Here is a 13,348-nt window from a genome sequence, read left to right as displayed (position 1 = left end):
GCTAGTATAAGGAAAGCCAAAAACCTTACTGCTACAGTTTTGTCAATGCAGGTTTTTCCAGCATTGCCTTGGAATCTGCAGAAGCTAACACTGACACTCAATGGAGCGTGAACTGAGTCAGAGGAAACAAAAGGGGAGAAGGGTGTGTTAGGCTCCTTTATCATGTGGACCCCTACAGTTTTGCCAGTCAAGATAAGGAACCTTGCCCATAATAGGCTTTTCTTCAGTTCATTTCCCAGACTCATTTGGAATAACTGCCAGAACCCAGCAGCCTGGAGACCACAAGCTAAAAATTCCTAGTCCAGACTGGCTCTGAACACAAGACAACTAAAGAGGAGGGAGGGAGAGAGGAACAAATATTTGCTTGGATCTGTATGTGTATACAGCAATAACAGGAATACATCATACAAATCTGTATTTAAACACAGGAGACTGAAATCCCACAGATTCATTTGTGATTTAGCAGTGAATTGCAATAGAGCTGCAATCTGGCCTGACAAAACAATCCCCTGCCAGTTGTCCCTCCGCTTCCCCTGCAGCTGATGAGAGCTGGCAGAAATGCCAGGATTGGGGCAGGGGAGAGTCTCAATCTACAGCTGACAGACCTGATAGTGAAGCATGAAAGTTGGACATTTAAGGCTGCAGAAAGTTCACAGCAGTCTAAAACACAACCACTATGGTCCTGAACCCTACATCCAGGCTCTGCCCTGTTGTTTATGCTGGTCCTGGCCAGGAAGCTAATTTTCATCCAAAACAGCAGAAAATTAACCTCTAGATAAAAGGTTTACATGTTTCTGACAGTTCTGCTCCCTTATCACCAGACAAGCAGGAGTGATGAAGGACAGGGTAGGTGTAGATGTGAGGGATGCAGAGGGAAGGCACATTGGAGGGAGGACATGGGGAAGGACAGGCGCCCTACAGTCCCAGTGCAGGTCACAGGAAGCTGCTGTGGAATGACAGCCACAGCCCACATAGTTCTTCCTGGACCCAAATGTGTTCTGCTCTGGGAGCTGATACTTCCGCTATATTCCTATTGCACAGCAACCACTCCTGGTGTCACTGCTGGACCTCATGCGGCTCTAAGGTGGGCTAGGTCAGAAAATAGGTTCACGTGGAAAGCAACCATCTGAGCCACTCTGAAAAAGGCTACAAGGAAAGAATGGCATGACAGAAGCTGTTTCTTGAGCCCCCTCAGATTCATGTATTTGAAGTTAGCTATATTAAAGAGTGAGGATGGACAAAGCAGTACTGGGAGGTTTACAAAGACTTAATCATAATTCTTCCCTGCTCAGCTACTGGGTTGTTCTCTGTCCAGTTTATATTTAAGGTTATTATACAAATTGTTTTTATAATTTCATTTCCTAAGATGAAAACAAATATGGCTGGGTAATCCTAATTAGTGTTATAACTGGTGCTGGAAGTCAGATGATTTTATTTCCCATTTTTATTTTGGAACCTAAATTACATATTCTTTTCATTTCTCTACTAGTCAACTCAGCTATGTGTATTTGTATTTCCTCACTAACTGCTATCTTTAAGACAGCTGCATTACTGATGATAAAGCACACAAAGATCAAACGCATTCACAATCTTGTGCCAAGCTTTCTTCCAGAAGGAAATCTACAAAAAGAATAAATAAAAGTTGTAAACCATAATTTTTTAAATATCTAAGCAGCATTTGCTCCTTAGCCATCACTGGAGATAATGGTTCTAATTATGTTTTCGGCTCTGTTGGTAGATACCGGACATTTTTGTCTTAGCAATTCTAACTCAGAATAGCTCTAAATGAGCACCACAAACCAAACATTTGTTCTGGTGATGCTGCTCCACACGGAGCCAGCATAACAGGCTCCTGCTCTTGACTAGCTTACACAAAAAGAACAAAATCATTGGACAGCTTTTCCCTACTATTAACGTCTCCATTTTTTGTCATCTGTACACAGACAAAAAAAAAAAGAAAAAGATGCTGCTAAGTGATCAGATCAGACATATTGATAACTTCTGACTGACTCAGAACTATAATTGACTTTTTGGAATACCAATTTCCAACATGGATTGTAGGATAGGCAGTCAAAATGCTGTGCAAGAGATTATATGAGTGACAAGAAGGAATCTGATTTTAAGATCCTTGATCCAATTTTTCTGCCAAACTTGAGAAAGTAATTACAAGATTAAAAAAAAAATCATTTTGCTGTTTCAAATGTAACTGCCAAATGTGTTACTTGTATACGCTTGACTTGTCTGAAGACATGAACCTTGAAAAGGACTATCTTTTTCTCAGCATAATTACCCACTCTTTCTGCTTTTCAACTGCAGAGATAAATGGAGCATATGTGCATGTTTTTTATGGGTTGGGACAGAATCACACAGAAGACACAGCCAAGGAGCAAGAGTCATCAAATGTGACTCCACAGTATATATTATCAGACTGCCCTTGCCAGAACTGTCAGGTAAGGCAATATGCTGTTTCCCCAGACAACTGGAACTGAGAGTGATGACCTTATTGAAAGAAGGTCCCACACCTACTTCACAATATTGAGTATTTTGCAAATTACAGTATTTTCTAGAAATTCTTTCATTTTTCTGTTCTTTATTTATGTAACAGTCATATAGCAAGAGGAGTCAGAAAGGGAAAACATCTCTTCCGCCAAATTGTCTTTTCCATGCTACCCCAAGCACTTCTGTAACCCTTTTATGGGGAGAAGGCTAGTCAGGGAGGAGGTAAGTACTTGCTTACTCTGTTACTCTGAAGGAGGCCAACAGTGTGTGTTAGATCCCACCCAAATTACAAGATTAACAAACACACACATCAGGTTTTAATTTGTCTATTGATTTCCAAACTTCTTCCTTCCTCTCCCAGTGTCATTTAAGATTTTCACGCCAAAGACTGATTACAATAAGCTCCTGGAAGACAACTCATTTGGAATGTATGAACACTTATGAATCCCACACCTTACAATGTTCTGAGTAAAGCAGCATCTTTATGACAGTCACTCCATCTTTTCTGTGACTGCAAGCTCTTTTTAACAGGGGCATCCATCCCTCCTTTGTGCCACAGCACCCAGCACAAATAAGAATTGTAGGGCTTTAGGATAAACATAAATTGCAATAAAGACTGACATGAAAATATTTAAAAAAAAAAAAAAAGCAAGAGAAGTGGAGAGCACCAAAATAACAACAGTAACTGCTTGAGGGTATTCCTCATTCAGACAAGTACTCTGGAGATCCTACATATTAATACTCAGATGTAAAAATCATGGAATTAAAACCTCATATAGTTTAGCTCTAACATTGACTCGAGTATACGGATTGCTCTGCTGGTAACAGAGGAGGTCTCTTTATCTCTCTCCCTCCCATACTTTTTATTCTCCACCTTTTCATTCCTCCCTCATGAAAAAAACCACACTCTCCTGATTTGGATCTCACAGGTAGTTTCACAATGACTCAGAAAGTCACTGCAGCACTTAAAAGAGGATACAGATGCAGATACACTTTTTCAAGCTTGGTTTTCCATTTTTTATCAAAAAGTGGAATGTTCTGCAGCTGTGACAGGAAAGGGAGGCTGCTTCAGGTGCTGACTACTAACTGTGCTGCTATTGGACACTATTCACTATTTTTCCCATTATTCATCTTCTCTCAGGATAAATGTAGCAATTTGTTTATATTTAAAAAGCAAAATATACCTACATATATTTAATCTTCTGTTGTTATTGCTCTTTGAAAATGAGAGTAAAATTTAAAATAAGACTATTTCTTTAGCATCTGTAAATCGCAAAATTCTGCCCTTTTCTGCAACATTTTAATTCGTCAGAGATCTTACCTCCATCTCTTGCCAATCTCACTATAATTGTAGACAGCTCGATTCATCCTCAGACCTCCCTTAGAATCACCACAATGGAAACTGCTCATTGTAGAAAGAAGAGACCACATTTTTCTTCTTCCAAATTAATGGAAAGGCTTCAAGGGCCAGAGATACTTTAACTTGATCAAGTATGCACCGAAGAGAAATGAAGTTATTTTGACATGCACACTGGTAAATGCATAGCAACCCGGAAAGAAGATTCTGTTCTTTCTCCACAATGCTACACACTCTTACACAGTAAGAGATCAAATGAGAATCACTAATCACATCTGCAGGTTTCATACTGGGACTACTGTGGCTAGATCTGTATTGGTCAGGTTGGAGCTCAATTATATGATTAGATACTGTAGAAGAAAATGTTTCCAGTAGAAACTGCCTTTAGGGTCTCCAGAACTCAGTGTACACAACAAAATCATGGGTCATAGATATTTCACAGATTATCAGATAGCTGAATTGTTTAACAGAAGATGGCATGGTGCAACCTTTTCTTTAAGGCATCACTATTCACACTGACATTTGGAAGGGAAGCCTACAGCTGCATACCATCTCCATATGGCTGGATCTGGAGATAGTGATGTACCAAAACTTCCCCTGGTGGCTCTGCAATAATTTAGTTTATGCAAAGCTTACTTATATAAGCCAACAGACCTACTAACAATATCTTTTTACATTAAAGAGCTCTGATGACATATGAAGGCCTTCACATTTTTTATGATGAAGTTTATTACTAACATACGAAAAATGTATTTTTCACAGACTCCTACGCATCTCACACTCCTGTCTTTGTTATCTCTCCTGCCATATGTTGTCACCATGTGACTCATTGCCAGGGACTGTATGCACAGCCTCTGCACTAGCCAAATTGTTACAGGCTGTGATAATGATTGAACCCTAAGCACTTCCACTTAGAGTGAAATGAAGAACTTTAACAGACCTCTAAGCAAATTATTTTCATATATGTGAAATTGGTGCCAAAATATCAGAGCAGCCCCTAAAAGTAATTGGTACTGTTAGGACTGCATGAAGACATTATTTAAAAATATCTGCACATAGTGCTTTATGCAAACACTTCAAAAAACAGAAAATTAAAGGGAGGGTTTTTTAACCCTATGCTAACACTGTATAAGAGAACTGACCCTTGCACAGAGCCCAAGAGAGAATAGGAATTATCACCTATCACTGGACAGTTATATAAACCATCCTCATAGAAAATCAATTTTGTTGTAGCAGTTTTCATGTGACTATTGGAGAGGTTACTTCCAGACAAACACCTTGTCATTGCACCTTGCTAGGACACTGCTTTCTTTTCTGCTTGCGCTCTCTGTTCATTCTGTTCATTCTTTCTTGTAGGCTCACATGTTCATGAGCGTGTGAAACATTTCCCTTAGCAGTCTAATAACGCTCTATCAAAGTCCACATTTGACAATCTACTGAATACGTTAAGAGATAAGCTTTCTCCTCGGTCATCTGGGAAAAGTAAATTGAAATATAAGGAAATCAGAAGTAAAATTATTGTGATTATTGCTGTTTATGGTGAATGAACATGATTATTACTGGTGTCTTGTGTGGTCTCTTCAAGACTGCATCTAGTGAATTGTAATTTCCTCTTTACAAACAGTATACTTTCAAATACCCAGAGCTATACTTAAGTGCTTGAAAATTGAAATAAATGAATATTCATTTGCCTGGCAATGTTGAAACTTGCAATATTTGGAGGATTAACACGTAGATTATGTCCTTCTCTGTCAACTGATTTTTTTTTTATATAATTTTAATAAATGCATTTAGAATTGACAAAATAGCAAATCATGCTTTCACAATTGCTCCAATTATTTAAATGCATAAATGCCAGCACAGCACCTAAGTCTTATTGAAAATTCAGTAAAGAAAAGTAATTTACATTTTATCACATCAAATTAACCAGAGAAAATGATGGATGGATGAAAAGGTGACTTTCAGGAGTATTTCAACATATCCTATAGCAGTTTTGCTATACAAAATACCTTCAAATAAATCACTTCCAATAAGCTAGAGGATTTGGAGTCATTATATGAAAAACATAAGGGGGATGTTTCAGCTGGCAAGCTTCACTGACTCGATTTACGTGTTTCTCCAATCTTAATCCGTGCACTAGGGGGAGCTCCTGCAACTCTCTATCACAATAGAAACCAGAGGACAGCATAGGGAACATTACGGAAATAAAGCATGAGAGAGATTTCAGAAAAAAGACATATTCTTCTGCCACTAGCAAGAATGACTGTATGAATTAGCACAACTTAATCTGCTTATATCTTCTGTGCTCGGTATGGCTTCCTCAGCACAAAGGAGATGAAGAATCACTTTCCCCCTTTTGGGATGCACGCTTCCAATGAAAAAGGCACGAATTTATGTAGGTTTTAAACAGTCGCAGAGATCAAGTTGTACAAAAACAAAGCTAGCATAGTTTTGATATGTGATGTAATTTTAATGGAGTGTGTCACAGGAAAAATATATGTGAGCAAAGTTATCAGGCTGTACCATAATAAACACAAAGAACTGAAGTCTGTACCGTAACAAACATAGGTTAAGAGGACCTCATTAACACTGCTCAGTCAGCCGCCATTATTGAAATATTCTGCTTTTGAGCACTTAATTTTTCAGCCTTCCTTTCAAGTTGATTTGTGTGTGTGTGTGTAGTTTCTTGAAGATGTGTTGTTGGGGTTTTTTTTAGGAAACTGCAATATGGAGATTCCATTATGAAAAACAATGCAAAACTTCAGCTAGGATCATTAGCAGGGTTAGGATGCTTTGACTATCAACTACTTGAATAAATACAATAATTGTTATTAATTACAGTTATCTATTTTTCTATGGTCTTTGGCATAGCACCCACATGCAAAGGAGTTTTGGACGTCTACTAACAGAAAAAAAGTATTTAGCACCACATTCCATAACAGAATGGAGATTCATGCTCTTGATGGGTTGGTTTGTCCTCTGTTCTTTCCCATATTCATTCCTGTGACTCTCTAATTCATTTCTGCAATGCCCTCTTCTTTAAAGTGATCATGTATCTCACGTCTCCAGAGTAGAACGAGCTATTTCTTTACTCATTTCCTACTTGGGCACCAGTAGAGGATGTAAAAGCACAGGGAAGACAACTGTGGTTGTCAGTGTCCAGCTTGATAATAACCAAAATGTTGTTCCAGCAACTAAAAATGAGTGATTTTGAGAAAACCCACGCTGTTAAGCATCAACACAAGAATGTCCAAGCAGCCCAGGACCAAAGATGAACAGTGCAAGGATTCTTCAGATGCAATGCGCACAGCCTGTGTATATAAGCCTGCAGTTAAACTGTAATAAGCCTCTAGTGAGGCAGTTTCAACTGAAATTTTTCAATATGGTTGATTTTGTAGGGGGTCACAAATGGCACCCTTTATTGTCAGAACAAACTCCAGACGTCAAGCTCCTAGTTCAAAGGACGGAATTGCTAGTGTACCACTGGGGAAAGCTATTTGATATGTGCTATGTGTTTTCCCCCAGACTCAATGTCAGGGAGGTTTGATCCATTTCAATTTAAAAATCAGCCAGGAGCATACTCTCAGCATGGCAAATTCAGTGTAAACAGTCAAAAAGTGGCCAAATTGTAAGAACAGGATCTTGCAGTGGGAAGCACCATGCAACCCTGCTGCCAGCTCTGCTGGTAATAGATGGAAACAGAGCCACTACCTATTCTGCCTGCATGCTGGAACCTGACCTCCCCTGTGTTCCAAGTACTCTTCTGCATCTTTTCCAAAAATGTATTTGAAATTATTATTGATTTTGTCATTTTGGCTTTAGGGTTATATTTGTCTCACAGATCCAGCTATATCCAACTGTACCCCATGAGAATTATTGAAAACTAGAGCTAGAAAGACTGGTGTACAGATATTACACAGCCTAGTTAAAAAGACCAAAGCTGTGTTATTTTCCTTTATGTAAGACAGCTTTAAATTGACTTTGTTTCCATTCCCCCATATATAACTGAGGACAGTAGTATACTCTGTCTCAGTATTTTATGCTCAATTTAACTGCTATATTGCATTAAATGATGTGCAATAATGTAACCCTTAATGCAAATGAATTCGTGTTTGGTAAAAAAAGAGAAAAATCTCTTTGCTGCCTTCTCCAAACAGATTTTTTTTTTAATATAGAATTTAATGAACTAGGAAAACCAAACATCCCCATATGGTAAGAAAATTTCAAGGCACGTAGTAAAAGAAAGGTCTTGTTACTCATCAAAAACTAATAGATGTGACAAAAGAAAAAAAAATAAGCTGAAGATGAAACTCAAATAATTAGCAAATATGGAAAATCATCTATTACAGAGCTTATAAAAGGCTTGGCAGAGGCTAAAAGAGGAAAACCACACATTTCATATTTCAAAGGTGGAATATATTGAATTTCTTTTGAAGTAAATTATTTATAGTTATGAATTTCCCTGGAAAATTAAAACAATGCCCTCTCTCCCGAAATAAATGCATCATTATGATCAGAATTATTGAAGACGTCTATCTTCTGTCTAAGACTGTAATATTTTTTTATCATATGAAAGATTTTGAGGAACTTTCTCTGAATCTCAGGAAATTCCTCACTCAGTCTTTTTGTGGACATCACAAAGTAGCCTGCAGGCTTCTCTGAGCTGTAGTTGCTACCAGTCCCACAGGCATCACTCTGGCAATTTAAAGTAGCCTAAAGACGTCTAGCAAACACTTCCCTTTCCCTGGATGAATGCCCTTCCCTGCTGCAGTAGCCATTTTGACAGTCATGTATCACCCTAAAATAAGCAAAATATATAAAAACTACAAACAGGGCTGTTTTCTGGTACCCTGATATTTTGTACTTTGAATAACTGGCAACTCCTTCCCTGGAGACATTCAAAACTTGCCTGCACACATTCCTGTGTAACCTTATCTAGGTGTTCCTGCTCCGGCAGGGGGATTGGACTAGATGATCTTTTGAGGTCCCTTCCAATCTCTAGCATACTGTGATACTGTGTGATACTGTGAATTTGGCCCTGCAATCCCAGCATATCCCTGATCATTCAAAACTAACTGCAAGGCATGAAGATCGACATGTTGTGTAAGCACTGTAACAGCTGTACAGTTTAAAATTGAGGGAATGAAGCTTGCATGCAGTAAACAAAATACTCAGGTATTTATCTCTCCTACATTTACCTTTCACTTAGCATAAGTAAAGAGATCCATGGCCATATGGCAAAACTGCAGAACTAGGATTCATTAAGTACTTCTATGCTGCGGAGGTTCTGCCACGTTTGTCATGGGACTGTCTGAGCTCCTCCAGGATGAGACAAGGTGAGAAGCATCTGTCACATATTTACCCTCCCAGCTTCCCTCCATAGAAATGTGTGGGAGGGAGAAGGATGGCTGGCTTTTGTATGTGTCTTGGAAAGGAAGTTAATATGGTTTACAAAGGACTTTATTCCTGTAAAAGTTAGTGGAGATTTTGAGCCTACCCCAGCCACGTTCTGTCTTCTACTCGCATGAACACTATTTTGCGCAGGAAGAGTCCTGTTGTTCTAGAAAAGCCCAGCTATTGGCAGCAGTATTCATCAACAAATTTTGCTCAGTTTCTAAAATAGTTTGTGCTTGAAAGTGTACACCACCGTTAGCTGAGCATCACTGCCCATTCCGGGGGGCATACCACCTTCTAGGAAAGATGGGTGTTTTTACCTTGTTATCTCTATCTGCTTCAGAAAATACAACAAAATATTTTAGTTTGGATTTTATGCCTGGTGCTCTCAGTCAGCAGTGAAGCAAGACCCCTGGCTTAACTCCAAGTGTAGCACTGAAATGCCAACAACTCAGAGAAGCACTGAGATGTAACTCACAACTAACTGTAAAATGCTTACAGCATGAAAGGTGCTATCTATCTAAGAATTATTACTTAGTGCATGGAAAAATGCTTATTTTCCTACAGGATAAGGCAGTGTCAGGAAATGGTATAGCATTAGTAAGATTCTAGAAAAAGGAACTGTTACATTTATACATTTAATAAAGGCTGAATGTGACAATTAAGAATGGTCAGTACCCTTAAGGAAGCAGGACAGACAGGGAGAGGTGGAAGTAGTTATTTTCGCATTAAGGAAACACACTAAAATATTCATTGTCTTTATCTGCTGTCAAGAGATGTTTTTGTGTAACAAAAATACCTTTAACCTTTTAAAGACATCACACAGGCATCCAATGTCCATCTCCTATGTCCAGAGAGAAGGCATCCAAGCAGGTGTTTATTACTCTAGCTTTTCTACTTCTGCCATAAAAAAATTCTAAAAATTCTAAAAATTATTAATCTATAGAGCAATGCCTGATAGTATTTCTTCCCACTATTATAATCACTTTAAACTGAGCATATTTTATATTCATGAGTGCTTTCACGTGGGTCCTCATCTGGTGAGACTGAAGGCACAGAACTATCTTACAAAGAAGAACTGGGATGTAAAGCTACCCTGTGAACACAGGAGAAAATTCACCCTAAGCAACAGGCCAGAACAATGCTTGTGCACCAGTTAAGACTTGGTTAAGCCTCAAAATAGGATTTAATTGTGAATGTTATGATCCATTGGTTAAGCACTGGTATTGTCACAGTGCTGCTTTTCTTCTTTACCCTCAGCACTTTCCGACAAAGACAGGACAATCAGATTATGACAGAAACTTCGTCAGCAGCACGCTTTCCAATAATGCTGATCCTGAACCAGTTGCTTTCTCCAGTTAAACAATACAATGTCTAAAGCATCCTTACAATTCATGTACTGTACTCACATGCATCAACCATATGCTTCGCATTTGCACCTGGTTCTTTTCAATTTCATGCTGTACTTTTGCATTTTTCATTACCAAATCTCCCTCCCCCAATCAAAGGTGTGATTTACCTTACTGCAATTTTTGGAAACCTGGCAAAGAGCACCGCTTGACATGCTGTCCTTATCTGGCATTCCTGAAAGAAGAATACAGAAAACAAATACATACTGTACATTCTTTCAGTAACAGTGGAGATATTTATCAATAAAAGATGGAATTGGGGGGCTCAGTACTTTGATAAGGCAAACATTAATCTATGGTTTTTTAAGAGCAAAACAGATTTGTTCAGACAAAGGTTTTCCCTTGTGAACACAAAAAAGACAAAAAGCTAATTTGTACAAATACTATAAACAGCTTACTAAACACAGCACTTTCTCACAACTTAATATTTGAAGTATGTTTACAGGACTTATTTGTATTTTTTCATTTAACATTATCTGTGATTTAGTACCTGGAAGCCAAACGTAATACTGAATTTGCACTACCTAGCACTGCTATGCTATGCTATGGTTTCACAAATAGAACACACTGAACACATAACATATGGGACTAAACTTGCAGATGCAATTGCTAACCACCTGATATTGCCCTGATTGGCACCTACATAATCCTCTGGAAACTAAATAAAAGTACTTTCATTTACAGAAGTGACAAGTTCTAAAGGCTGCCCTTGGATTCGTGTTTACAGCACTGTCCTACAGCCTAACAAGTTCTCCTGAGGCAGATGTACCCAAATCTATTTAGCTACATAACTAAGGTTAGACAGCAGTATGTTTACTGCAGGTTGCCTGCCCAAGCAAGCTGTGTAGCCCATCCTAACTGAAAATATAAGCCAGTTTGCTGCATTTAATTTACTAGCAAGACTAATGACTGTGTTCCATGGAATTCATGTAATACCTAGAACTAGCTAAATGCTACATGACATCATATAGTATGCTTTAATCAATAGGCCTGGCCCACAGTGAAGACTTTGTGTACAGCTCTATGTGCACTTGTACGCAGTGGAAACGCAGTTAGGCAAGTTCCAAAGTATTTCCTACTATATGCAGTGTTAATACAATTACCATTGAATCATAGAACATTTAGGGTTGGAAAGGACCTTAAGATCATCAAGTTCCAACCCCCCTGCCATGGGCAGGGACACCTCACACTAAATCATATCACCCAAGGCCTCGTCTAGCCTGGCCTTGAACACTGCCAGGGATGGAGCATTCACAGCCTCCCTGGGCAATCTATTCCAGTGCCTCAGCACCCTAACAGGAAAGAATTTCTTCCTTATATCCAATCTAAACTTCCCCCGTTTAAGTTTTAACCCGTTACCTCTTGTCCTATCACTACTGTCTCCAATGAAGAGTCCCTCCCCAGCATCCCTATAGCCCCCCTTCAGATGCTGGAAGGCTGCTATGAGGTCTCCATGCAGCCTTCTCTTCTCCAGGCTGAACAGCCCCAACTTTCTCAGCCTATCTTCATACGGGAGGTGCTCCAGTCCCCTGATCATCCTCGTGGCCCTCCTCTGGACTTGTTCCAACAGTTCTATGTCCTTTTTATGTTGAGGACACCAGAACTGCACACAATACTCCAGGTGAGATCTCACAAGAGCAGAGTAGAGGGGCAGGATCACCTCCTTCAACTTGCTGGTCACGCTCCTTTTGATGCAGCCCAGGATACAGTTGGCTTTCTGGGCTGCAGGCGCACACTGAAGCCAGCCCATGTTCATTTTCTCATCGACCAACACCCCCAAGCCCTTCTCCACAGGGCTGCTCTGAATCTCTTCTCTGCCCAACCTGTAGCTGTGCCTGGGATTGCTCTGACCCAGGTGTAGGACCTTGCACTTGGCATGGTTAAACCTCATGAGGCTGGCATCAGCCCACCTCACAAGCGTGTCAAGGTCCCTCTGGATGGCATTCCTTCCCTCCAGGGTATCAACCGAACCACACAGCTTGGTGTCATCGGCAGACTTGCTGAGGGTGCACTCAGTCCCACTGTCCATGTCAGTGACAAAGATGTTGAACAAGACCGGTCCCAACACCGATCCCTGAGGGACACCACTCGTTACTGGTCTCCAGCTGGACATTGAGCCATTGACCACAACTCTTTGTGTGCGGCCATCCAGCCAGTTCTTTATCCACCGAGTGGTCCATCCATCAAATTGATGTCTCTCCAGTTTAGAGACAAGGATGTCGTGTGGGACAGTGTCAAACGCTTTGCACAAGTCCAGGTAGATGACATCAACTGCTCTACCCCTGTCCATCAGTTCTGTAGCCCCATCATAGAAGGCCACCAAATTGGTCAGGCAGGATTTCCCCTTAGTGAAGCCGTGCTGGCTGTCACCAAGCACCTTGTTGTTTTTCATGTGCCTTAGCATGCCTTCCAGGAGAATCTGCTCCAAGATTTTGCCAGGCACGGAGGTGAGACTGACTGGTCTGTAATTCCCTGGGTCATCCATTTTCCTCTTCTTGAAAATGGGGGTTATATTTCCCTTTTTCCAGTCGTCGGGAACTTCACCTGACTGCCATGATTTCTCAAATATGACAGACAGTGGCTTAGCAACTTCATTCACCAGCTCCTTCAGGACCTGCAGATGGATTTCATCAGGACCCACGGACTTGTGCACGTTCAGGTTCTTAAGATGGTCTCGAACCAGATCCTC

The 13,348-nt window shown here is 40.0% G+C and overlaps 1 protein-coding gene across 6 annotated transcripts in view; it reads right to left on the bottom strand.

The window, feature by feature from the left end:
- RAPGEF4 (Rap guanine nucleotide exchange factor 4) overlaps positions 1-13,348 on the bottom strand; it is a 151,580-nt gene that overhangs the window by 69,486 nt on the left and 68,746 nt on the right. For all 6 annotated transcript variants that reach the window (XM_061453768.1, XM_061453741.1, XM_061453750.1 and 3 more), the window contains one exon: positions 10,770-10,834. In XM_061453768.1, the coding sequence (XP_061309752.1) occupies positions 10,770-10,834 (65 nt within the window). The remainder of the gene's footprint in view (positions 1-10,769; positions 10,835-13,348) is intronic.

The sequence above is a fragment of the Pezoporus flaviventris genome, unplaced genomic scaffold, assembly GCF_033815535.1.
Source record: "Pezoporus flaviventris isolate CSIRO_AGI_PZ_B2104156 unplaced genomic scaffold, CSIRO_AGI_Pfla_v1 ptg000001l, whole genome shotgun sequence".
Lineage (NCBI taxonomy): Eukaryota > Metazoa > Chordata > Aves > Psittaciformes > Psittacidae > Pezoporus > Pezoporus flaviventris.
The sequence above is the reverse complement of the archived record's forward strand: the minus strand, read 5'-3'. Positions and strand labels throughout refer to the sequence as shown.